The following is a 24,358-nucleotide window of genomic DNA, read 5'->3' as shown; positions in this document are numbered from 1 at the left end:
AGCTTTCTAAAAGTTTTTCATCACACAGAGACAGCACAGTGTGGTTTGGTTAAAACAATAATTCCTAGACGATTAGGTCCCAAAATTGTTTGGTTATCTGGCAAAGTAAATAATATGAAAAAAGTGCTCAGTATCCATCGCTGATGGTTTATGCTGCCTATATGAAAAACAGCTCTCACATTCACAGACTGCAATTAATCAGCAACTCTCAAAATGGTTTCAATTGTCTTTTTCTCTTCTCTAGCATGTGCCCCGAGCACAAATTTGCAGATGCCCAATTCACATATTCCTCCACAAAAGCAGTCATACCATGAGTTTCAGCCTATGTCAACACACACGCAGCACCATGCACATAGTTTAACCTCCTATCTATCAGTTCCTCTCCCTGCACCTCACACGAAATCCCCAGCCCTCCACCCATTCCAGGGGGTTTCAAACCCAGCTAGCTTTTCAGCTTATCTGCAGACAGCAAGCTCTCCTGCCTTGTTCTTTGCCATTGCTGCCTACCTTCTCTGTCTCTCGATCCTTGTAAAGACAGTGAGAAGGAGCATCGCAGTCAGTTCTCACGCAACAAAGGGGACCGGTCAGGAATTTGGGGCAGGCAAGCTCTGCAAGAAACAAACCACTCCCAGCTCAGCAACCACGTCTGGCATCACAGCACAGGGTCATGTGTGGAACAATCCTCACTGCACTGCTCTTGGCTTCCATGTTACCTTCAGAAGGGCACTGGCGTTAGTTTCAGAGTTCATGGTCTTCTCCAGAAGGCATTTCATACCTTGGAGCTTGAATATAGCTACATGTACCTGCCCAAAGATAACTTTCAGGTCATGAGAGCTTCTCTAAGCCTACAATCCTCCCATATACTCCATCTGTCAGTCCCTGCTGTGATGGATGGATGACAGGAAGGAAACAAAACTAGTGCATAGTACTCTTCCATTAAGGAGGTGCTCCAGACCCAGAAAAACAAAGCTTTCTGAATCACAGAATCACCAAAGTTGGAAAGAACCTCTTAGATCATCCAATCCAATCGTCCATGTATCACCAATATTTCCCACTAAACCACATGTCGCAGTACAACATCTAAACGTTTCTTGAACACCTCCAGGGACTGTGACTCCATCACCTCTCTGGGCAGCCCACACCGGTGTCTCACCACTCTCTCAGAGAAGAAACATTTCCTAACATCCAACCTGAACCTCTCCTGGCCATTTACTCTAGTCCTATTGCTAGTTACATGGGAGAAGAAGCTGACTCCCACCTTGCCACAACGTCCTCTCAGGTTTTTGTAGAGAGCAAAATGGTCACCCCTGAGCCTCCTCTTCTCCAGACTGAACAATCCCAGTTCCCTCAGCTTCTCCTCATAAGGCCTGTGCTCCAGACCCCTCACCAGCTTCATTGCCCTTCTCTGGACAAACTCTAGGGCCTCAATGTCTTTCTTGCAATGACAGGCTCAAAACTGAACATAGTACTAAAGGTGCATCCTCACCAGGGCTAAATACAGAGGGAAGATCACCACCCTGTTCCTGCTGGCAACGCTCTTCTGATACAAGCCAGGATGCCATTGGCCTTCTTGGCCACCTGGGCACACTGCTGGCTCACGTTCAGCCGAGCATCAATCAATACCCCCAGGACTGTTTCATCCACACAGCCTTCCAACCACTCTGCCCAAAGCCTGTGGTATTGCTTGGGGTTGTTGTGACCAAAGTGCAGGACCCAGCACTTGAACTTGTTGAACTCCATCTAATTGGCCTCAGCCCAGCTATCCAGCCTGTCCAGCTCCCTCTGTAGGGCCTTCCTACCCTCAGGCAGATCAATACCTCCTTCCCACCCTGGTGTCATATGCGAACTTACTGAGTGTGCACTCAATGCCCTCATCCAGGTTGTCAATAAAGATACTGAACAGAACAGGCCCCAGCACTGATTCCTAAGGAACACCACTTGTGACCGGTCACCATTTACTCTAGTGACTCCATTTACCACCACTCTCTGGGCCCAGCAAATAGTGTTTTTTAAAACCATATTCTAGAACACAAAGAGAAAGGTCCCTCATAAAATATGTGGTCACTATGATCAGCACCAACAAAAGAAATGCTCCCTTGGCGACTTGGTTAACATAAAAGCAAAGTTCTATAGCTTTTGCTTGGTACCTCCAGAGACCTTGGTATGTCTTGAGCTGTGCAAACTAAGATACAGCTCTCATCTCCAGCTGACCTCCTCTGAAGCTCTCTCTCCTCAGCTACTGCATCACACACATTAAGTTCAGTAAGTTATCTACCTTCACACAAAGCACCAAGCATTCAATCCTCTTAGCATGGATGAGTGTCAATTTCTCTCAAAAAAGCATACTCCAACCACTGAGAAATCAATTAACGTTAGCCAAAAGATGGAATGAACCTGCAAAAAAAATCTAATTTCTTTCAGTTGCTGAACAGCTGCTTCACTTTTTGTTCATTGAGATCAGACAGGTTTTTTTTTCAGAGTTGAAAAATTTATTTATTTTTTTAAATAATCTTAAGTACAGTGAGAATACTGAGCATATTACAGAAAACAGCACTTAACCTCGATAAAAATATTTAAATGTGGTAGTTTCTCTTTAAAGGTGCTCTCCAAGTACCAATCACTACAAAAACTTTCTAACAAGCTCCACAAAAATCAAGTGATGATAACAAAAAGACTCAGTTCCCCTCAGAAAACTCCGGTGTTACTATATCAAGAATACGCTTACAATTAAAACTGACTAGGAAGGCAAAGACTCGTCTGCAAAAAGAATGAGCTCATCTCTTTGGAGTAATGCAGCTTTATGACTGCCATGAAATGAAATAAAGCTCCAAGCCAATAAAAACTGACACATGCAATGACAGTGCGATGCTGTCAGCTACCTAACATTCAGCATTACAGTCTCTCCTGCCAATGCATATGCTCCATCTTTAGCATCCCTTAGTATTGCTGCTGCTCTCTCCCACACATCATAAAGAATCCACATTTTCCTTTAGCTGAGCTAGCAGTAAAGTGAGATGAATGATGTTTCATCCAGCATAGCTGGCAGGACAGAGCTTTGGGACTGAAAGATTAAAAAAAAAGTGATTACCAAGATTTGCTGTAGTTTTCTTTCTTGGTTTTGGAGCAGACCATACTTCAAAAAAATATCCTTAATATAGCTATGGAGTAAAGAAACCTCAACTTACATCATTATTATAGGTATGGTTTGACAGCATTTAAAGGAGGGAAACAAGCTCCCATTGTATTGTAGTGGAAAGCTCGGATCCACTGAAAAAGCTATTAAAATGGCTATATTAAATACATTTGTTCATTACAATCTCACATTCATATCCCAGCTAAAAGCTCTAGTAGTTAGAGCATCTCAGAGGGAAAAAAAAAAGCAGAAATAAAATGCCTTTGTGCTCAAGCTATTGGATCTGCATTACACAGTAACTAGTATAAAAGTTTGGAATTAATTTACAGACCCTAATTATTATTAATAGGCTATAAAAGATGTTAATAGTTCTGGTATAGAATAGATAAATTATATGGCTACTTTTAGCAGACACTTCTCACTGCAAGTACATACTGTCTTCATTATAAGCCCTGACCATGCTCTATGTTCCTGGATGGAACACCTCTCCTAAGAGGACAGGCTGAGAGAGCTGGGGCTCTGCAGCCTGCAGAAGAGAAGGCTCTGGGGAGACCTGATTGCAGTAGCTTTTCAGTATCTAAAGGGGGAAAGGGCTTTAAGAAGGAAGGAGACAGACTCTCAACTCTTTACAAAGGTAGATAATGGCAGGACAAGGGCAAATGGTTTTTAAGTTGAGGGAGGGAAGATTTAGGTTGGATATCAGGGGAAGTTTTTTACCGAGTGTGGTGAGGTGCTGGAACAGGCTGCCCACAGAGGTTGTGGTTGCTCTGTCCCTGGAGGTGTTCAAGGCCAGGTAGGACGGGGCCCTGGGCAGCCTGGTCTAGTATTAGAAATATGGAGGTTGGTGGCCAAGCCTGCGGCAGGGGGGTTGGAGCTTGGTGATCCTTGAGGTCCCTTCCAACCCAAGTCTATGATTCTCTTTAGCAGGCTCTGTTGTGACAGGATATGGGGAGATTGTTTCAAACTAAAAGAAAGGAAGTTTAGATTGGATATAAGGAAGAAGTTTTTTTTTTTTTTTTTTTTTTTTTTTTAAATAAGGGTGATGAAGCACTGGCACTGGTTGCCCAGAGAGGTGGTGAAAGCCACATATCTGGAGAGACATCCAGGATCAGGCAGGACAGGGCTCTGAGCACCTGATCTACTGTAGGTATCCCTGCTCACTGCAGAGGAATTGGACCAGACAGCCTTTAAGGGTCCCTTTCAAATAAAAGATTCTATGATTCTACAAGTCTGTTTACTTTCACTAAGAGATGTCAGAAAAACATGGAAGGTGCCAATTTTTTCTTTTTTAAAGGTTAAGTGTCAATTATGTATTTTGTTGATCCTGTACTAGCCCAAGGTTATTAGTGTCACAACCTCTTTGTAATGCTCAAATTCTAACATGAGCATTTATCACAACTTGAGATTCTGTATAAAAACAAGGATGACAGCTTCCTTGAATTTGTGCCACAACATTGTTTTATATCAAAAGGTGAGGCATTTCCAATTAGTATATGCGCTACCAGGAAAAAGAAGTTGGAAAATATACATAAGAGCTAGGAGAGCACGTTGTGTACTCTGAACTAAATTTTTGTTTGTTTTAGAAGTGTTAGTTAGCTACACACAGATAATCTATGGGAATGAATAGACATGTCTACAGATTAATAAATCTAAGTATTTCAACCAGCAGGAAACTAATTGATGAGGACAGTTCACCTCAAGAAAGATGATTCTGCTCCTCTACTCTACTCTTGTGAGACCCCACCTGAAGTACTGCATCCAGTTCTGGAGCCCCCAACAGAAGAAGGACATGGAGCTGTTGGAGCAGGTCCAGAGGAGGGCCATGAGGATGGTCAGAGGATGGAGTACCTCCCCTACGGGGACAGGCTGAGAGAGCTGGGGTTCTTCAGCCTGGAGAAGAGAAGGCTCTGGGGGTACCTTGTAGTGGCCTCCCAGTATTTGAAGAGGGTCTACAGGAAAGCTGGGGAGGGACTTTTTATAGAGCATGTAGCAACATGGTCAAGGGGAAACAGTTTTAAATTGGAAGGGGGTAGCTTTAGACTAGATATTAGGAAGAAATTCTTTAGTTTGAGAGCGGTCTTAAGGGTCCCCTTCCAACCGAAACCATTCTGATTCTATGATTATTAAAATGAGTATCTTGCTATACTGTAGCTTGAGATTCTTCCTCCTTAAACGCTTTTTCCACATAAAACCAACAATTTTTCTTGCTATAGTATCTAACATGAAGTATTTCCACTTCAGAACTACATTACAATACCTGTCTATACTACATATGCTTCACCAATCCAGACAACTGGTTGATCAAGAGGTTACCTTAAGACTGCTCTGCATCTTATTTCAAGGTATAGTTTCCTTGGTCATCTGCAGCATTCACCATAAAGAAGGCTCAGTTCCAAATCCATATTTGGGAACAGCTCTATTAATATAACAACAATGACTCACAACGCAAGTTCTAATGAAATCTTCTATTTAGAAACATTGAGCCTATAACACTTTCACCATATAAGGCCTAAAGTTTCAATCTTTATGCATACATTAATGAAAATAAATGTTCTTTGACTACTTTTGCCTGCCTGTACATGCAAAGAAAAAAAATCCCAAGAAAAACATGAGGTGATAAATCTTACATTTTGGGACAAACGCTACCAGAACAGCCAGAGGAGTAGAGAACAACTTACAAAAGCAATACCCACAATACTTGTGAAAGCAGCCCCATTCCTGAAGGTGATGATGATGTATGCCATTGACTTGCTATTGCAATGCAAGGAGAATTGCTCCTGACTTCAGCAAGTAGAAGAGCAAACTCTGCAGTGACTGGAGCATGAGTCGTGGCTGATCGAGAACACAGCAGGATCCCCTCAAGGCAGCGGTGCTGGCATGATATCTCAGCTCAGCTTTGACATCATGTAACATTCTAAAGACGACTCACCGAAAATGAATTCCCGATTCAACAAAAACTGAAGTGGTTAATCCACATTTTTGGACTTACGCTGACAAAGTGTTTGCTGCGCTTTCCAAGGATAAGTCTGTATCACTACCCTTAAATATTCCCTTTGAGTGTAGAAACAGTGGTAATTCGGGAGGCTTGTAAAACAACTCAAACAGCTGCTTCTCCTCAGATAAGATATTTGGGTCTTCATTCTACTTCTGTTTGTCAGATGAGCTATTTTAGCAGTCTTTCACAAACTGCTTGTCACATCCTTTAATACTGTTTTTTCTACAGTTGCAATGATGCTTTATTAAAAAAGTCTTCTGAAGTACACTTTCTATGTCCTTATTTCTACATATTTGGGCAAAAGAAATACAAGATGATTTTTTTTCCTCCCTGGTTTGTTTTGCGTCATTATGAGAAGGGAGCATACAAGAAAAATAAATTCTTTTTCAATTTCAGTAGTTGGCTCAAAATCAAGAGTCGTTAGTTTACATCAGTGGCTCGGAGCAGAGGAAACAGATCTTGGGGCCAACAATATTTTACCAGTCAGCTGAACACCATTAATGAGTACAATATTCCTAAGCATTTTTTCCCTGTCCAATTCAAATTTGTTTCAAGGCACCAGTTATTTCTGACACTGATTGTATAAATAGTCACCTTCAAGAAGACACAGTCCTGAGATAAACGCATTATCTCCATGGTTCCATTCCCATCCTGATTTTTTTTGGAAGCAAGACTCAGTATTTTCAGAAGGAGCCAAGACAGCACTGTGCAGGAGGAGGGAGATGCCAGGCTGTGTAACTTCTCCGATCCTGATGTTACAAGCTGAATGCAAACCTACCCAGAAATTTAAGCAAGCAGTTCTCAGCAGCGCTGGCACTGAAGCTGGCTGCAAACACAGCATTTCACACCTTCATAGAATGGCCTGGGTTGGAAGGGATCTCAGGGATCATCAAGTTCCAACCCTCCTGCTATAGGCAGGGCCACCAACTCTACACCTGGATCTAGACCAGGCTGCCCAGGGCCCCATCCAACCTCGTCTTGAACACCTCCAGGGACAGAGCATCCACAACCTCTCTGGGCAGCTTGTGCCAGCACTTCACCACTCTCTCTGTGAAGAACTTACCCCTCACATCCAATCTAAACCTCCTTGAGCTTAAAATCATTCCCCTCTTGTCTAACCACTGTCTACTCTTGTAAAGAGTTGATTACCCTCCTTTTTATAATCCCCTTCTAAATTCTTGAATGCTGCAAGGAGGTCTCCTCACAGCCTTCTTTTCTCCAGGCTGAACAAGCCCAGCTCCCTCAGCCTGTCTTCACAGGGAAGGTGCTCCAGCCCTCTGATCATCTTTGTGGCTCTCCTCTGGACCCTCTCCAACTTTCCTCTCTACCAGATTTCTAAATGCATAACTATGAGAAGTGAACACTCTTACTGCAAAAGATGCACAAATTTTCACACAACCCTTTTCCTTGGGGACTGAGATTCTCCAATCACATCCATTTGGTTGCCTCATCCAAAATACGAGCATCATATTTCCTAGCAACTAGGAAAAACTCAAAGCTGATCACATTTGACAGAGTAGAACAAAACACGCAACTTTTGATATTTAACATTATTAAACATATAATTTAAAATTACCTTGTCTGATTCACAGTATGCATGGGAAATTCATCTTTGACCACGCTGATTACTTCAAATTACTCTCATTTGGCTATACCAAATACTTGTTTTTTTCCTTCTTTCAGGAACAGAAGCCAGCAGCCCTCCTGTGCTATACTGTGAACAGTAATCCCACTACAACCACGTTCCTGCCATGTGCAGCTATCTGCTGCAGCAGTAGCTTGTATTTGTCCTGCAGCATTCCAAACCACTGAGCTCCCGTCGCCTGGTGTGACCTGTGTGACAGGGTGCTGCTCCACCTGGCAAGAGGAACATGCTGTCCCAAACAAAAACCCTAAAGATCAAAACAAGCCTTTCTGCTGACATGCCAAAAGTTGAGGCTGAACAGGAAAACATATTTGAACTTCTTTTTGCACTGCCTTGCACTATTAAACTACCTAGGCAAGAGATAAACATAAAAGGAATTTCTTTAATTAGAGAAATTCATTCCTCAGCATCTGCTGTTTAATAGAGCAGAGCACATCAGCATGTTAGAATCAGATAATACTGAAGCATCCCACAAACTCACCGTTGAAGCTTCTTTTTTCATGCAAACATTTATGTGCTACTGGTTTTTACTCGCTGTAATACAACACTTCCATTTATATGATTGCCATAAAACATAATGCCAGGTATGCACTGGGCCACAACAAGTGAAATTCCTTAAAATGATTATGCAGCATCCTGCAAGTTAGAACAACGTGCAAAACAGATGCACAGGGTGATCCTGCACATTTAATTCCAGTTAGTTTTATACCATGCATGCATTCATTTTTAATAAACCTCAAATCAAGTAAAGATTGCTTCCCAGGTGCAGCTAAAACCTAAAGAAACTCTTTTTGCATGAATACTATCAACTAAATTTTGCATTTCAGAAACATTTCTTAACTGATTCTCTAAACTCAGATAATCTCTGAGGGTCAAAAGCCTGTGCCAAAACAAAATAATAATAAAAAAAACATCAACACTAATGTATTGCTAAACTTCTATCTACTACAAATTCAGTCCTACTGAGAAGAGACAGGCTCATCTCACAGCTTAAACCAAATCCTGCAGAATAGTAACTTTTAATTAGGTCTGCATGCAGTCAGGTAGTGAAACTTACTACAGTTATAAAAAAGGTAAGGATAGTTAGATAGAAAATGTTAGGTTTTTTTCCAACAGTAGTCTAGATACTAACATTTGCTTCTGTTTTCTTAAAAAATCAAATTTAAGCATATAAAGAACTGTTGCTTTGTCAACCTAACTGGCCTTCTGCAAGCTAGTGCAGGCAAAATCATCAAGACTAGCTGGCCACCATTAGCAAACAATTCCAATCTGATCAGCTTGCACACCAATCCCTCTCTTTTGCAGAGGCTGCCAAACAACAGTGCAACAGGTTGTGAGTTTTAGGGCATCAGATACTTGTGTGCTGACCTCCATGCTGGGCTCTGAAATACGCTGCGGCTTCTTGAGGATGAAGCACTAAGCCAATTGCACCACGGAGCATTTATCACCATGCTCACTCATTACAGGTGGTTTAAAGCAGCAGAGGAAAATGACACTCCAGGACTAACAACTTTCTTCATTTGCCAAGTCACCGCCAGGCACTAACAGTTAACACAGCGACGTGGAAGTACAAGTTCTCTTCAGCTCTGGTACGCTGTGCTGAAGAATGGAACCTACATCGTCTCGAGACATACAAAGCATCTGCGTAAGTAAAATCAAGTGCAATTATATTTAAAAAGTGTTTTCACCTGAAAGTCTTTGGTTTCAGTTCTTACAAAACAGTTTATTTACACAAGAAATATCTACTTATGTTCTTTACAAGAATGGTACATTCTCTGTTACTGATTTAACAGCTATCAGAAAGAAGTTTTAAGAAACAAAGCTCATATTGTTATCTTAGAGTAATTTTAAGCACTCAAAACTACTAGCCTAAAAATCAACGTACCTGTATTCCCTATCACAGGAGCATTACATTTAATGAGTGTCATCCTTGTTTATACCGAAAGCATGGGCTACTTGCTGACAAACACTTAAAATAATTACCACTCATCTCTTCAGGAACCACACAGCTTCTAATGCTTTGGTGTCTCTACTGAGCTGGAGCTTCCTTTCCTCTGCAAGATGAGATGTTTCACACACAGGCAGCTGCAGCCCTCCCCCACCAAACAGACACCTCAACAGCACATCTAATAAAACACTAAAGAACACAAGCTAAATAAGCTACATATTTCACATGCAGGGATTCTCTGTTATTTTTGAAACAGAATGCTTGGTTGTTATTTCACAAATTCTATTGCTAGAAGGAAAAAAAACAAATAAAAAAAAAATCAAGGCTTCTGTATTTGTGCAGTTTTAATGATGAAGATCTGAAATAGGATGCAGGCTCTTTCTTACCCGATCAGTGTGTATGAACCATTCCTCTTGAGCCTCATACTCGCAGATAAGAATCTTAAGAAGAAATCCAGACTGAGGAGGTTCGTCGTTTGCTAGAGCAGAATGCAGGCACCTGTTTGGTAGCTATGCTTTTTGCTAATCAGGAGATCTCTTTCCTGTTCTCTGAGTCATCAGCAAGGAACAATGAGAAACAGCCAGTGAAGCCAATTAGCAGGAAGCCAGAGGAAGCTGCCCGCAGCCCAGCGAGAGGCTGGAGGTGTAAAGCAGCCCCAGCACACCCCCACAGCATCTCCGATCCCACTGAGAAAAAGCAGCACAAAATCGCGGAGAACGGCTTTTTTTTTTTTTTTTTTTTTTAAGTACAAAGTACCATAGCCACACCCTGCTTTTGCACGAATAAATCTTGTATAAAACCGTTTTACTGGTGAGCTGCTTTTCTTCTAATCAGTCTGAAAGCTGCTTCAGATAAATTCCCTCCTTCTCATGAGCCCTGCTATGGTTACCACTCAGGTATTCATCACTACCTTCACTTTTTTTTTTCCTCCAATGTAGTATCAAATTGGAATTTGCACATGTAGAAAAAGATGCACCATTTGGAGTTAAGGGCTTCTCCTCACAGGAAGTTAGAACCGGGCAGCTCTGAAGTCAAACAAAACTGCAGAGAAAAATACACCCGGCAGTCCAGTCCCATGCAGGCCGCCCTGCACAGATCACAGCTCGTGCTGCCAGCCATCAGGTTGCTCTGCATCCTTTCCTGTTCAGCCCATCATTTCCTGACAGCTGTGAGCCTGAATACCTGGACCAGAGCGATGGATCTACCACACAGAGCAAAAAGTACTGCATATAATCACTGACCATTTGCTGCGAGCAAATCAACATCTACCCAACTATTTTAACAGTCCAAATAATTAAAAATGCTATGTTTAACTGCATTTTCAATCTGGTCCTGTTTTTGCTATTGTCCTTTCAGATTTCCCATTTGAAAATTTAACAGTTAAAGGCAGCCTAAAAAGAAGGCAAACTGATTTATTTCCAGGTGCAGGAAGCAAGTGTATTGAACTATACCAATAGAGAGACTGATCAGAACACAAAGGCTGAAAGAAAACAAGGTTACAAGGGATTACAGGCTGAAGAAATCAATAGTGTCATACTGCTGCTAAAAGGGGAATGAGTGAAAGCTGTACAAGTATGTTAATTCTGTCAGATATAACATAGTATCTGTCAGATAGTTCTAAGCAATTATCAGGCCTCAACTGGAGTATCACATCTGACCCTCCGCACCCCTAGATGAAGGCAGATGCAGGATTAGATGGAGTCCAAGGGGCACCAACATGAAGATTATCCACCTCAAAGATGAGAAAACAGAGAGGAAAACCAACATGTCTCCCAAGAATGAAAAACTGTTATAAGGAGAAAGGAAACAAGATGTTCTTCCTGCTCTATGCATAACACAGGGACTTGAATTAAGCAAGAAATAAAACAGGTTAGCATTGCACATTTTGTTTGTTTTCTCAGCACAGGAACAGATACAGAGTCTTGATTATTGTAGGCCCTTGAGATGATCTTGCTCCAGAGCTGGAGATTAACTAGTGACCTTTATGGGTCTCATCCAACTCCGGCTTTCTATGATTTGCTGCCATTAAAGAATGAAAACTGCTGTGCAGCCACACGAGCTCAAGCCAAGCAGACTACAGTACGCTTTCTACTTTTTCCCCCAAAATTATACTGTCCAGAAGTGCAAAGAGATGCAATACCACAGTGACAGCAGCACCCTGCTTTTACTATACATCATGAAAAAGAATTACTTCTGCTCTCAGCCAGCAGCTTTGAAGAGATCCTGCCCACGTACTGCTGGAACTGGGACCTGATCCTTTGTGTTGTGTGGCCAGGTCCTGCTGTCCCTCAGCAGCCAAGGTTCAGTGTGGCTGAAGAGCTCGAAGTCTGGTGCTTGCAGGTACCCCCTGCCAGTGCTGGATGAAGCAGAGATGTTCTGAGAGGCTTAGCGAGAAAACTGGGATAGTTTCATTAACAACTCAGATAAATAATACCATCATAATTAATAAATCAAAAAGTTTACGTAAAAATCTTTTCTAAATTACAAGCAAGCTTAAAAGTCAACCCAAAACTTCAAGTCAGTTTTCTTCCTGGAAGTAAAAAAAGTCTAAGGAAAACCTTATATGTGATCTTAAACCCAGACTCAAAGCAAACCTGGTATGTCTTCAGTTTTAAGTGAACTCAAGCACTCAAAAGGTAAAGCATATATAGCATTGGTTTCTGGATGCACACTGATTTGCATTGGAAGTGCACTAGGCACTATAGAAAGCAGGAGTTACCATGAGGTGTTATCTACTATCTATTACTTGATCTCAGTTGAGTGCTATTGTAAACTGCCAGATCACAACTTTTTAAATTAAAGAATGATTTCTCTTCAGCTTTCCTTTTTTTTTTTTTTTTTTTTTAAGCTCCTGTCTGGATGCAAAACACAAACGACAGAGACACTGATTTTATGAGCATTTTGTTTTTCCTGGCTACCTCGTTTCTTAAAATGAAATTTCAGCATTCCACTGCTGTAAGCAGCAGCTGCTTTTCCCAAACTGTTTCTACCCAAACATATCAATGCTTTTTTTTTTCCCCCCTCTCCTTTTACACTCCCTCATGCTTTTTCAGGGATTACAGCAGCACAAGGGTATGTGTTCTTTAACATCCCCATCTGAAAACTATTATAGGAAACCAGCAACTAAATATAAATTGTCCAATCAGAGCCTGAGCCAGCCACATTGATGCTGGGATCCCAAAACGCTATCATAGACAAAAGCACTTACCACAGAAACACAGCAAAAGTGTACTTGCCAACACACTGCAGCAGAAACAAATTCCTGCTTCAGAGAGGTTTTCTGGAGAAACGTGCTTTGTAAACAAAGATGAAAAATACTCTTATTTTAAAGTTAACATGAAAACAAGGACAATAGTCTTGCCGAAATCAGCAACTCTAGGTGAAGCAATATGCTACACACACCATTTCCTACAGTATTTTCAATTAGCTGCATTTAACGAAATACTTTTCTCCTCTCTTTGTATGCACACATTCCAGAGAGCACGCACAAGCTGAATCATGATTACTGTGGTGATAATACATGGGAGGAGGGAAAATATCTTTATGTCTCTATCAAGTCCCTTCTAACAAATAAAGCATTCTGACAGCCCGCTTCTCCTTTACTCCTCTCCCTGAGCAGCATCTATAAACTTTATCACGGGTTATTTGTTCCCAGGCTAAACATTCATCCCATTACTACTCTGCTTCTGAGGGGAATTTCAACAGGACCATTTGGCCCAGTTGTTCTGAAAGTTAGCTCAAATACAGTTCTTTAGGTAGAAGAAATTAGTATGGATGATTTACTGTGTTCAGCCGTCTCCCAGCCACTTGTTACTTTGAAAACAGCATTAAAAGATCTCTGTTTCAACTACTATGAAAAAAAAAAAAACCCACCCTCCATTTAGTAAGGAAATGTACATGTCAAATAAAAAGCTGGGTACAGAAGAGAATAGCTAGCCCTCTACTACTTGGAAAGGATTACAGTACACTCAGAGCTTAATTATTCATCCAGGGAACGTTTTGCATATGAATGAAACATCTTTCTACATCTAAAAAGAAACACTCACTAGTAACCTCAGTTCTCCACATCTGGTCAGGAAAGAGAGAAGACAGTATGCCCATATGTACCCTATTTTCCAGAGGAATGACTTTTTCCACAGGTGTTAGATGTACTTCTACAGCATGGACAGTTACTTTGTACATGCACCCTTGACCCATTCCATTCACCGTTTCTGAAAAACCGTATTTGGATTGGGAACACAGCCCACTGCTGAAGAGAATAACTTACCCCATCTCTTGTGGAAAAGACCTGCCAACCTTACGTTTAGTTGTCTTGCATCATAATTTGCACCTAAGCACTGGCCAGGTTTATTTCTGAGATAATCAGTGAAATGTGCAACTGTTAGAAGAAACAGGTTTGAGTCAACATTTCTGGCCTGATTATATACCTGTAACACTCCATTAGTTTATATATCATTGAGGCAACAAACAGCAAGCCAAACAGGCTCATTTTGACTGCTCAGCTAATTCAGGGTTACTTCAAATACTAATGTTAGAGAAAGAAGCAAATATAAACTGATGTTGACTAGACAATGAAGAAAGAAACAACCTTTGCTAAGAGAAAAGAAAAGCTGACTCTGAGACAGAGTTGGAAATAAACATTTTATCCAAGTTCTGTTAACTAATTTTGCACATGCAGATAGTGCTGCCTCAGCTTAAAGTACTTCTTTGCCAAAGCGGTTAAGAAATCCCATTTTTGGGTTTTGATTCAGCATTGAAGAAGAAATCCCGTGTGAGGTTAGCACAATGCTCAACATACAAACAAAAGCCACATTATATTCCCTGTATACAAACAAAAAGCCATAACTTGAGATGTTTTCAATTTACTTCTAAAAGGTGATAATACAAGTATATTTTTTTTTAAATGCAACAGCCAGTCCTGATTTAAGGGGAAGATGACAGCAGCACTGAAAGGGTTATTGCAAGCCCTTCATAATAAGCCAAACAGGACAGTGCCGGAGAAAGTTACAGAACTGAAATAACAGAACAGCAATCCGCCTGGAAACGGAAAAGGGTGGGTGAGCAGTCTCTACCGGACAAGGGCAAAAGCCAGGGTTTGTAAATTTAGAAAAAAATACACACCCACACAAAACTTCTCAAGTAAGATCATTAAAAAAGGGCATTTTACAAGGCTTTCATATAAATTTTGCCTCATCATTCTTAATGGACATCTGCCCACGGCTTAACACAGGAAAGAACAAGCTTTCAGTGTGTGCCAAACTGTCTGAAACTCAAGTCCTTGGCACGCTGCCTGCTCTGATCCCCCACTTGGGGCAGCTTCCTGAAGGCAGGTTTGGAGCGAGTGAACACGGACAGATCTCCCTTTGCAAGAGCTGCCCAAAAGAATCCATGTAATGCACATTTGGTATCAGGCATGCACAGTGCTTAATCTCGTTGTTTTTAAACTTCTTTTAAATAACATCTAATTTGAAAAGTTGAAGCAGCTAGATAAATTTTAAGACGTTTCTGCATTAAAGAGAGCTCCTTACAGAGCGTTAATGTAAAATACTGTGGCAAAGTAGATTTCTGAGTGAGAGGTGAAAGTTGCCCCGCATTGTGCAGATGGGCATGAAGACCAGCCACGTGGACAACAGCTATTTATATGACTGTGGCAGGCAGCCGTAAAGCATGAAGACCCCCATTCAGATCGGGGCCCAGAACGCTGCCCGTCTCAAAGGAAGGCTCATGAAGCAAAATAAACAGTAGGCCAAGATTGATGTTCTTGGCAAAAGCAGCAAGCAGGTAATTTAGAGCAGGCACTGCCCATTCAGTCCAAGAACAGGAAACAACTCACCAAAATGCCCCACCCAACAAGTCCCAGTCGGTATAAAAATCTCTGCTGCAGAATTTAGCTACTGACACAACCCAGGAGAAGTCTGCAAGTACCACAAAAGGAGAACAAGAGAGAAATTTCTGAGGAAGAGACTTAAGCTAAAATTAACTGCACCAGATCAGACACGTGAATCCCTGAAGCCTGTAAAACAAGCAGAAAGAAAAGGTACAAAGTTATTTTACTGCATATCTTACCTCTTCTGGCTGAATATTTTGTTTTGTTTTAGCTAGGCAGTACCTCATTAAGCTGCTAAAATTTGCAAGCAACTTTTCTACTAAAAAAAGTCCAAAACTAGACTGCTTTTCTTAATAATGAGACATATGCTAATGCAGAAAGCTGTTATTTTTAATATAGAGATCCCTTTACAAAGGATGGAAAATTCTTTAAAGAACAAACAAAAATAAGAGTTATCAGGAATACAATCAAATAAGGACACTGTTTAGACAGAATGCACAACTATATGCTCAGGCACTGAAAAATGAAATATTCAAAGCATCAAGCCCCTTACTCTCAGAATCTCATTTTACATTTGATTATGAGCTTGTTCTCGCACATCCTTCCCCAGTATCCTCAAGGATTCATTCACCTCTTGTATTACTATTCTTGCTGCTTTGAGGACCAGTGGTATGCTAGAGCAGTCCTTTAACAATGCAAGGAAGAAAATTCACAGAATTCCCAAGTACAGGCTATACAGACAGGTTTTTATTGCCAAACGTTACCAAGTGAAGAGAGATTTTGAAGAACATTGTTTATGTAATTTTAACATTTAGACCTTAAAAGTGTGAGAAATATGCAGCAACCAAGTTGCTTTTTTGCAGTTTCTAGCTCAGACATAACAGAAATAACTGGCAAAAACGCTTACGTGGGATGGGAAACACTCTCTTCAATTCTGTATCACATACATTGTGAAACTACAACAAAATGGTACACAGCATTCAGTTAGGTGCACAAACAAAGATTCCACACAGAATCACAGGGTTGGATTCATCAAGATGATGGATCTCCAACCCCCCTGCCACAGGCAGGGCCACCAACCTCCCCATTTAATACCAGACCAGGCTGCCCAGGGCCCCATCAGTCTGGCCTTGAACACCTCCAGGGACGGGGCATCCACAACCTCTCTGGGCAGCCTGTTCCAGTACCTCACCACTCTCTCTGCAAAGAATTTCCCCCTGACATCCAAGTTTTAGCATTTGAGCTCTACCAAGTACCAAAGACAATAGCCATACTGCTATACGTTTTATCTGTAATAAGTAAAGCACCCTGCAAGGAAGGTACTTCTACTAGCACCAGCTGGATATTAATCACATTGTCACCACTGAAGCTTCAGTCTCAGCTATTAGTCAAGCAAATCCAACAGTCCAGCTCTCCTTTGTTCTTAAGCACAAACTCCCAATGAACTCATTTAAACCTGAAAGTACCAAAAGTGTTACTTTACGACTCGAACACAATTCGTGTCTTCCTCAGTGGGGAAAAAAAGGTTCTCAAGCACAGATCCAAGCAATGAACACTTTTGAAATCATTGAATATATCTGGTCCAAAAGGTTTGATTATGATTATGTATTCTTCCCATAAAGAAGGAAAGGGGTTTGTGAGTAGTGGGGGGGGAGGGCATGGGCCACCAAAGATTGACAACAAAAAATCTGTAAAGCCAAACACATATTATAGGAGACAACTACAACCAAAGGCTCTAAACTAGTCTATCAGTTGCTATCATATTAAAATAGAAATGGAAAATGGGACACTTTTGGAATTCTGATCATAAAAATCTCATAAAAACAACATCCTGTCTGCATTATTAGTGTTCTTTATCAGACATACTTTATATGATATACTTCTAGAATGAAGAGAATTAACAGGCTATCTCAAAACAAACAAAACCAATCTTATTTCTACTGATTATTCTGTATTTCTAAATTAATGCACATACTGAAACAGCTACTCTGAATGCATAGTGAAAAATACTTGGTGTATCAATGGAAGACAGCAACGTAAATCATTCAAACATTAGGTTTTTAGGCAATTCTAACAAAGCTCTGACCAAACCAGACTTGAGTTGATATCATTCATATTTTCATGAAATCTTCAGTGTTCCATAAAAGTCCTTGCAGACATTTGCATAACCCTCGCCACTCATCCATTATTGAAAGATGACTCCACCCAAGTCAGAACCTGTACCTTGGGAGTCAAAGTTACCTGAACATTATCTAGCATCTATACAGCACTTCAGAAATACACATAGCTCTTCAGGGAAAAAAAAGAAAAAGAAAAAGAAAAAAAGGTTGAATCTATTACTCAAGTCCCATCACTGATTGTTACAGACATCAGATTGGAAAAATCCAGGAGAAAAAGGCTATATAGAGCAAATTAAATGGTTTGGAAATGGAATCAAGATCTCATTCCTGTTTCTGTCTTTCTCCATTACCAAGGACACAATGCACACAGTACCATCTGTACTGTACATTTTCACTGTATTAGTTAGGGCACAGTAGCAAATGTGAAGCACAACTCCAGTAAGACCAGAACTCTGGAGCTGCACCTTCAGATGACCTGGAGTTCTAAATGCTGCACTCTCCAACATGTGCGTTAGGACTCAGAATGAAGAATCAGTTGCATCTACTCAATTAAAACATGTCTAACCATGAGCTGTCTCATCTTCAAGACAAAGTCAAATTTCAAGGGTAGGTCATCTCACCCCAAATTTCAGTGAAAGGGGGTCTTCGGCTTTGGTACCACAGCTTCCCGAAGTGTAAACCACCAATAGCTACACTTCGGGAAACGCACTGACAGCCAGAAACTGAAAGGACACAAAGTCCTGGGTTTTACTAGCTGAAGTGATTCAGGTAAAGCCAAGCACCAAATGAAAGAAAAACATAACTCAGAAGACCTCAGCTCACAACCAAAACCTTGCTGCTTAGGCCTCATACCTTTCAAAATACCTCTTAAATGACAGAAGCTATATTTCAGTTCTGAATAACTGCCCTTCTCTCCCTCATCTGTGCACAAGCATATACTTTCCTTAAAGATTTTACTGAGCAAAACTCTCAAAGCAAAATCATAGATCCATCACTAGATTCTTACTTTCTATCTTACCATTCTCAAGTCAGAAAATAAAATTGTACTGTTACCACTAAAATTTAGCCAAGCTTTGTGAAATTGCTGTCTGGTCACATTTCTGGTTTTATAGACTGCCACTGAAAAGTAGCCAGTCTAGTTCACGGGATGGGGAAACCTATAATCCACAGCAATTTCTCACTCCTCACTTACGTAACACGTCCCAGCCCCATGTGCACCTTATGACCCAAAAGCGTCCAGCCTAGAAAGCAGATCTGATATGCCTTTAAAAGATACTGCTTTAGTGTGACCTGGGTGAAACAGAACTGAAAATCACAGAGGCTGGGATCTTGCTTTTAAGATGAGAATCACTACCAGCACAAGCAGTTCCAGCCTTATCATAGGCTTTTATAACTTGCACCCTGGGGATTTAACCTAAAACTCAGATTTATATAGCATGCAGGGTCACAAGAACACAGTTAGTAGTTTGTATTTCTAATTTAGCAGAAAAAGAATTAATTCCAAAGCTAATCAGTAAATTTACTTACTCTAAACTGAATTTCCCAAGATGGTAAAAAAAAAAAAAAAAAAGGCAATAGAAAGCCTGGCCAGCAAAGTGAGTAGAAGTAAGAGAAGAAAAATCCTTACATGCTATTTTGAGATATCTAACACTTAATAAGTGCTTTCTACTATTATTATTATTTGTTTGGCTTGGATTTTTAATTCACATAACTTCTCTTAAAGTTATTCAGCTACAGTAATAAGCAGTCTTGCCTATTGCGCTGTAAACAGGATGCAAGCAAAAACTACACTAATTAGCAAATTACTTGCAAAAGGTCAATTATCTCATCATTAACTATGCCATTTACATCTCTGCAACATGGAATATTCTCCAATTTTAGACAGTGAAATGGATAAAAACGGATTGAACTGCTTGAGGCCACAGAGCACAGTATGTTGCTGAGTAAGAGTTTAACTGGATAGAAGCTTGAGTAGTTCCGCACGGGACATCTCCCCACTGTGCCCTTTTCCAGCTCACACTTAATGCCAGATGTTTAACGAGAAGAAATGTTGCCCAGAAAAAACATCCCCCCAAAAACAAGGATGAGAAAAGAAAGAAAAACGCCGAGAAACATCTACCCAAGAACTGTCCTGCCAGAGACAAAAGCAACCTTATAAATAGTCCCAATATTGAATATCCAAAAAAACCCCCAACAACCTGAAACCTCAGAAACTTTGCTAAAAATGTCTCTCTCAAAAAAGAAAAAACAAATCCTCTTCCCTAAAAAATAAATTAAAAAAAAAAAAACCATAAACCATTCCAAAAGAACAACACTAAAACAAAACAAAAAGCTTACAAACAATCCCCACATGCCTCCCGTGCTGGGCACACAACTCTTTTGGGTTGGTTGGTGGGACATTTTCTGTTGGTTATTTTGTTTGTTAGGGGAATGGGAAGGTGGGTGGGTTTGGTTTTTTTGGGGAGGAAGGATGTTTGTTATGTGTTTTTTTTTGTCTGTTTTTAGGGGGTGCAGTGTTCTTGGGGGTGTTTTTATTTTGGGTGCCATTTGTTGGGGGAGTTGGGAGAGTATTTTAGGACCTTCAGGGTTTCTTTTTTTGTTCTAGAGGCTTTTTGTACTTTTTATTTATCTGGGGAGGTGGTCTTTCCTTGGGGGGGAGGGAGGAGAGGGAAGCAGTTATCTTTTACTTGTTCCTATATATTTGGGGTTTTCAGGGGAAGGATGGTGAGTTTTTGAGGCAGTTGAATTTTTTGTCTTTTCATTTCTCGAGGGAATTAGGAGCTTTTTTAGCAATAGGTGGAAGGTCTCCCATTTTTTGTTTTGGGGGGGTCTGTTTTTGGGGGAGTTGTGGTTTTGAGGGGGGGTTGGCATTCTTCTGGGGAGGGTTTGGGTGTTGTTTGTTTTGGTGGTTTGCTAGAGGGGTTGTTTTGGGAGGGTTGAAGGTTTGTTTGGGGAGGTACTTTTTTTTTTTTAATAATATATTGAGGGTATTTTTCTTTCTTTTTGGTCTTGGGTTGTTTTGTTTGTTTTCAAGTGAAGGAAGGGATGCTATTCAAAGAGACCTGGATAGTCTTGAAAAGTGTACCTAAGTGAACTGCATGAGGTTCAACGAGGCCAAGTGCAAGGTGTTGCGCTTGGGTCAGGGCAATCCCAGGTGAGTATACAGACTGTGAGAAGAACTCATTGAGCGCAGATGAAAAACTTAAAGTGAGCCAACAGTATGTGTTTGCAGCCAACTGTATCCTGGGCTGCATCAAACAAGGCTTGGCCAGCAGTGTGAGGTAACTGTCCTCCTCTCTTTTGCCCTCATGAGGCTCTACCTGCAGTACTGCATCCAGGCCAGGGGGCCAAGCACAAAAAGCATGTAGAGCTGTTGGAGTGGGTCCCGAGGGGGGCAACGAGGATGCTTGGAGGGCTGGAGCACCTCCCTTATGAAGAAAAGTTGAGGGAGGTGGGCAGGAGACCTCATTGTGTCCTTCTGATATTCAAAGGGAGATGGAGACTGATTTTTCACCTGTTTGATAGCATTAGGACAAAGGGGAAGAGTTTTAAACTAAAAGTAGGAGTTTTAGGTTAGATGTTAGAAAGAAATTTTTTTACTGAGAAAGAGGTGAGGCACCAGCACAGACTGCCCAGAGAAGCTGTGGATGCCCCATCCCTGGAGGTGCTCAAGGCCAGGTTGGATGGGACTCTGAGCAGTCTAATCAACTATGTGACAACCCTGCCCATAGCAGTGGGTTGGAACTGGCTAGTCTATAAGACCCTTTCAACTTAAGCCATTCTGTGATTCTATTAATGGAAGATAAAACTTTGCTCTGAAAAGTGAAAGCTGGAAAGGGTATTGCTGTACATTTGCTCTTAGCCTTTAAAAACATACCCTCCCATACTTCCTTCAAGTGGTGAAAAATTGAGGCTCTTTAGCTATGTCACTCATTAACAGAGCTCTAGCTAATTCTCACCCTATACCAGACCTAACAGCTCTCAAGAAGTTTTGTTACAGGGTGACAGCATTTCATTCGTCTTATACACACAACATATGCCAAAGAATTTGAGTAAAGTTGCCTTATCTCTACTTCTGAAGTTGCAAATGCCAAATAAATGCTTGTGCAAACACCTACAGAACACCACAAATCCAGGACAAGAATCCTTGTCTCACTCCTCTCCTAAATGGCAATATTTTATATTCACAAACATATTAAGGAGCAGGACATTTATTGATACAGATAATCATTTTTTGACTATGTTGTTGGCCAAGATTAGTCCAAGCATACATGCAACACTGTTCCCCTCCCCCAATACACACATGAAAAGAGCTGGTTTTACTCTTCTTCCACTCCCAGAGCACACATCTGGCACAATCTCACAAAATAGAATTGCTACCCTTATCTGCAGTCACTGAGCAGCAATCCTGCTTATCACAGGGAAGCCATGACAAAGACACAGTTTGTGCAATGGGTCAGCCCAAAGCAATAGCACGCAGCAAGGAAAGCACATGTGTATATTTCTACCTGAGTCTTCATACAAAATTCTGTCCTTCACCTGCAGCTATCTTAAAATTCCAGATTTGATGAACTCCATGAAGGCGCAACAGCAAACAATTAAAGAGGAAAAGCAATTGCTGCGCTAAGCATATTAGAAACAATTAAGTCTTACATCTTTAAACTATGCTTTGTTCCTCTCTATAGAAAGTGCAAAGAGATTCAGTTTAAAATAACTTCTGTAATTTTTCTCATGACAGGAAAGTGAAAACCACTGCCACAAACTCAACAAGCTCCCCGGGAAGACAAGGATATTTTTCAAGCCTAACTCAAAACTATACTAAAACCACTTCCAAGCTCTTTCCCTGAGTCCAAAGAAAGATTTGCCCTGTCATATTGTGCTTTGCTCCAATTACACACCACAAGATTACTGCTGCAGAATGTACAGCTATCTAAAATTCTGGCATTTACAATAACATTGGGGGAAAAAAATGGGAACACAATGGGAACAACAAAGGGTTTAAGCAAAGAATCGGTGATCTTATTTAAATACCAAGAAACGCTTGGAATTACTTTTCCAGCAAGCTATTCCTCTCATAAAGTATTAATGAAGTTCAGGAAAAAGTTTGGAAGGTAACTTTAAAGGAGATGTTATGTGTTTTTTAATCTATAAATCCATCTTACTGCTATTCAGTCCTAAAACACTGTGTAAAATAATGAGCTGGCAGAGAACATGTTAGTTATTATTTAAATGCGTCTTGCTCTTGAGAAAAATGTGTAAATTGGTATTTCATGTTGCAACATTACACAGCTATGTTCACAATCATTTAAAGAGCACAAATAACCTGCACCTCTCTTCCCCCAACTACAAATTCAAATGTTAACTGTATGCAACATCTTTGAAATAATTACAGTCCTTACTGATATACCGCAAGTGATGATGTATCAAGTCACTTAGAGGGAAAGGAAAGCAAGACAAACTTTCCTGCAATAAAGATATTGCTGTGGACAGATGTACTTTTTCAACTTCTAGACATTCATAGTGTTTATAGGATTCTACAGCTTAGAGTTACTGAGCAACACGTAAATTAGAATCTCTAGACAGAGATTTCTATCAGTAGGTACCTGGGTCTCTTAGCTGCCAGGAAACTGCATTAAAGCATTAGGTTAACAGACCATAGACTAACAATTATAGTGAGGAATCTGAAAATCTCTCTCATTTTACTGAAACAATCCTCATTCCATGCGCCTTATGTTCTTACATATCATGCCCTCATTCAGTTTCCATCAAACCATGAACAACCCACAGTGATCTCACTGAGAAGTGTACCATCACGTGAACTAATAATTGCTCTGGAAATCTTCAACCAAAAGCTTTGTTACTGCTGAACTAAGCCAGTGTATGCTGCTGCATAGTGCACATCCCACTTGCAAGATCAGGAATAAGAGATGTACCACCACCTTCACGTGGGATATACATTTAAGAATGCTCTTCAGAATCCTCAACTGCTTTTTAAAAGACTAGCTTTCTCAGGAATCACTATCTTGGTCTTCTAAAAGTCAGTTACCTCTATTCCTTAGTAGACAATGAATGGTCCAGAAATCCTGTGTACAATTGTTTACTGCATACATTGAAAAAGCCCCTTAGTAGGATAGGCGTTGTTTCACAATAGCTTTCTTTGAAATACTTCAATAAAAACTTACCTCATACAGATGTAATACTTCAGATCAGCCCACAAAACCATTCAACACCATCTGGATCACTATCCTAAAAACTGCACAACAGGTGATGCAAAAAATTCACTGCAAGATTTCTCTTGAAGTATAAGAGGGTCTTATAGGAACAAAAGATAGGTGAAGTGATTAGCTAACATTTCCTCTGAGAGGAGTACATGTTCATAGCGCAGAAAGGAAGAGTGTTGCTTTCCAGTACTTATCACAGTTATTAAAGAACACAAAAGGAATAAAATACCCCTACTCATTGGCTGTATGACATGAATTCAGTTACTGAAGGCAGCGCAGTCTGCTCATAACATCACCAGACTTGACTGCAACAGACCACGCCGAGCGCCGTGCTGCGGTAACAGCTTCGTGGCAACTAAAGCGTGGCCACAACAAGATCATACCTGAGACAAATTGCTACCTTTCTATAAACAGTTTTTAGTCTTAAAACTCCTGGTACGCCAGAAGCTACAAATTTAAGCACCCCTTC

At 40.7% G+C, this 24,358-nt stretch overlaps 1 protein-coding gene across 6 annotated transcripts in view; it reads right to left on the bottom strand.

The window, feature by feature from the left end:
- Positions 1 to 24,358, bottom strand: part of MOB2 (MOB kinase activator 2) — a 111,112-nt gene that overhangs the window by 43,200 nt on the left and 43,554 nt on the right. The window contains exon 1 of one of the 6 annotated variants that reach the window (XM_010711124.4): positions 10,108 to 10,238. The exons of the other annotated variants lie outside the window; for them this stretch is intronic. Within the exon in view, the coding sequence (XP_010709426.1) occupies positions 10,108 to 10,145 (38 nt within the window). The 5' untranslated portion in view covers positions 10,146 to 10,238. Of the gene's footprint in view, positions 1 to 10,107; positions 10,239 to 24,358 lie in introns of those variants that run through there. 6 annotated transcript variants of the gene reach the window in all.

The sequence above is a fragment of the Meleagris gallopavo genome, chromosome 5 (assembly GCF_905368555.1).
Source record: "Meleagris gallopavo chromosome 5, MGAL_WU_HG_1.1, whole genome shotgun sequence".
Taxonomy (NCBI): Eukaryota; Metazoa; Chordata; class Aves; order Galliformes; family Phasianidae; genus Meleagris; species Meleagris gallopavo.
The sequence above is the reverse complement of the archived record's forward strand: the minus strand, read 5'-3'. Positions and strand labels throughout refer to the sequence as shown.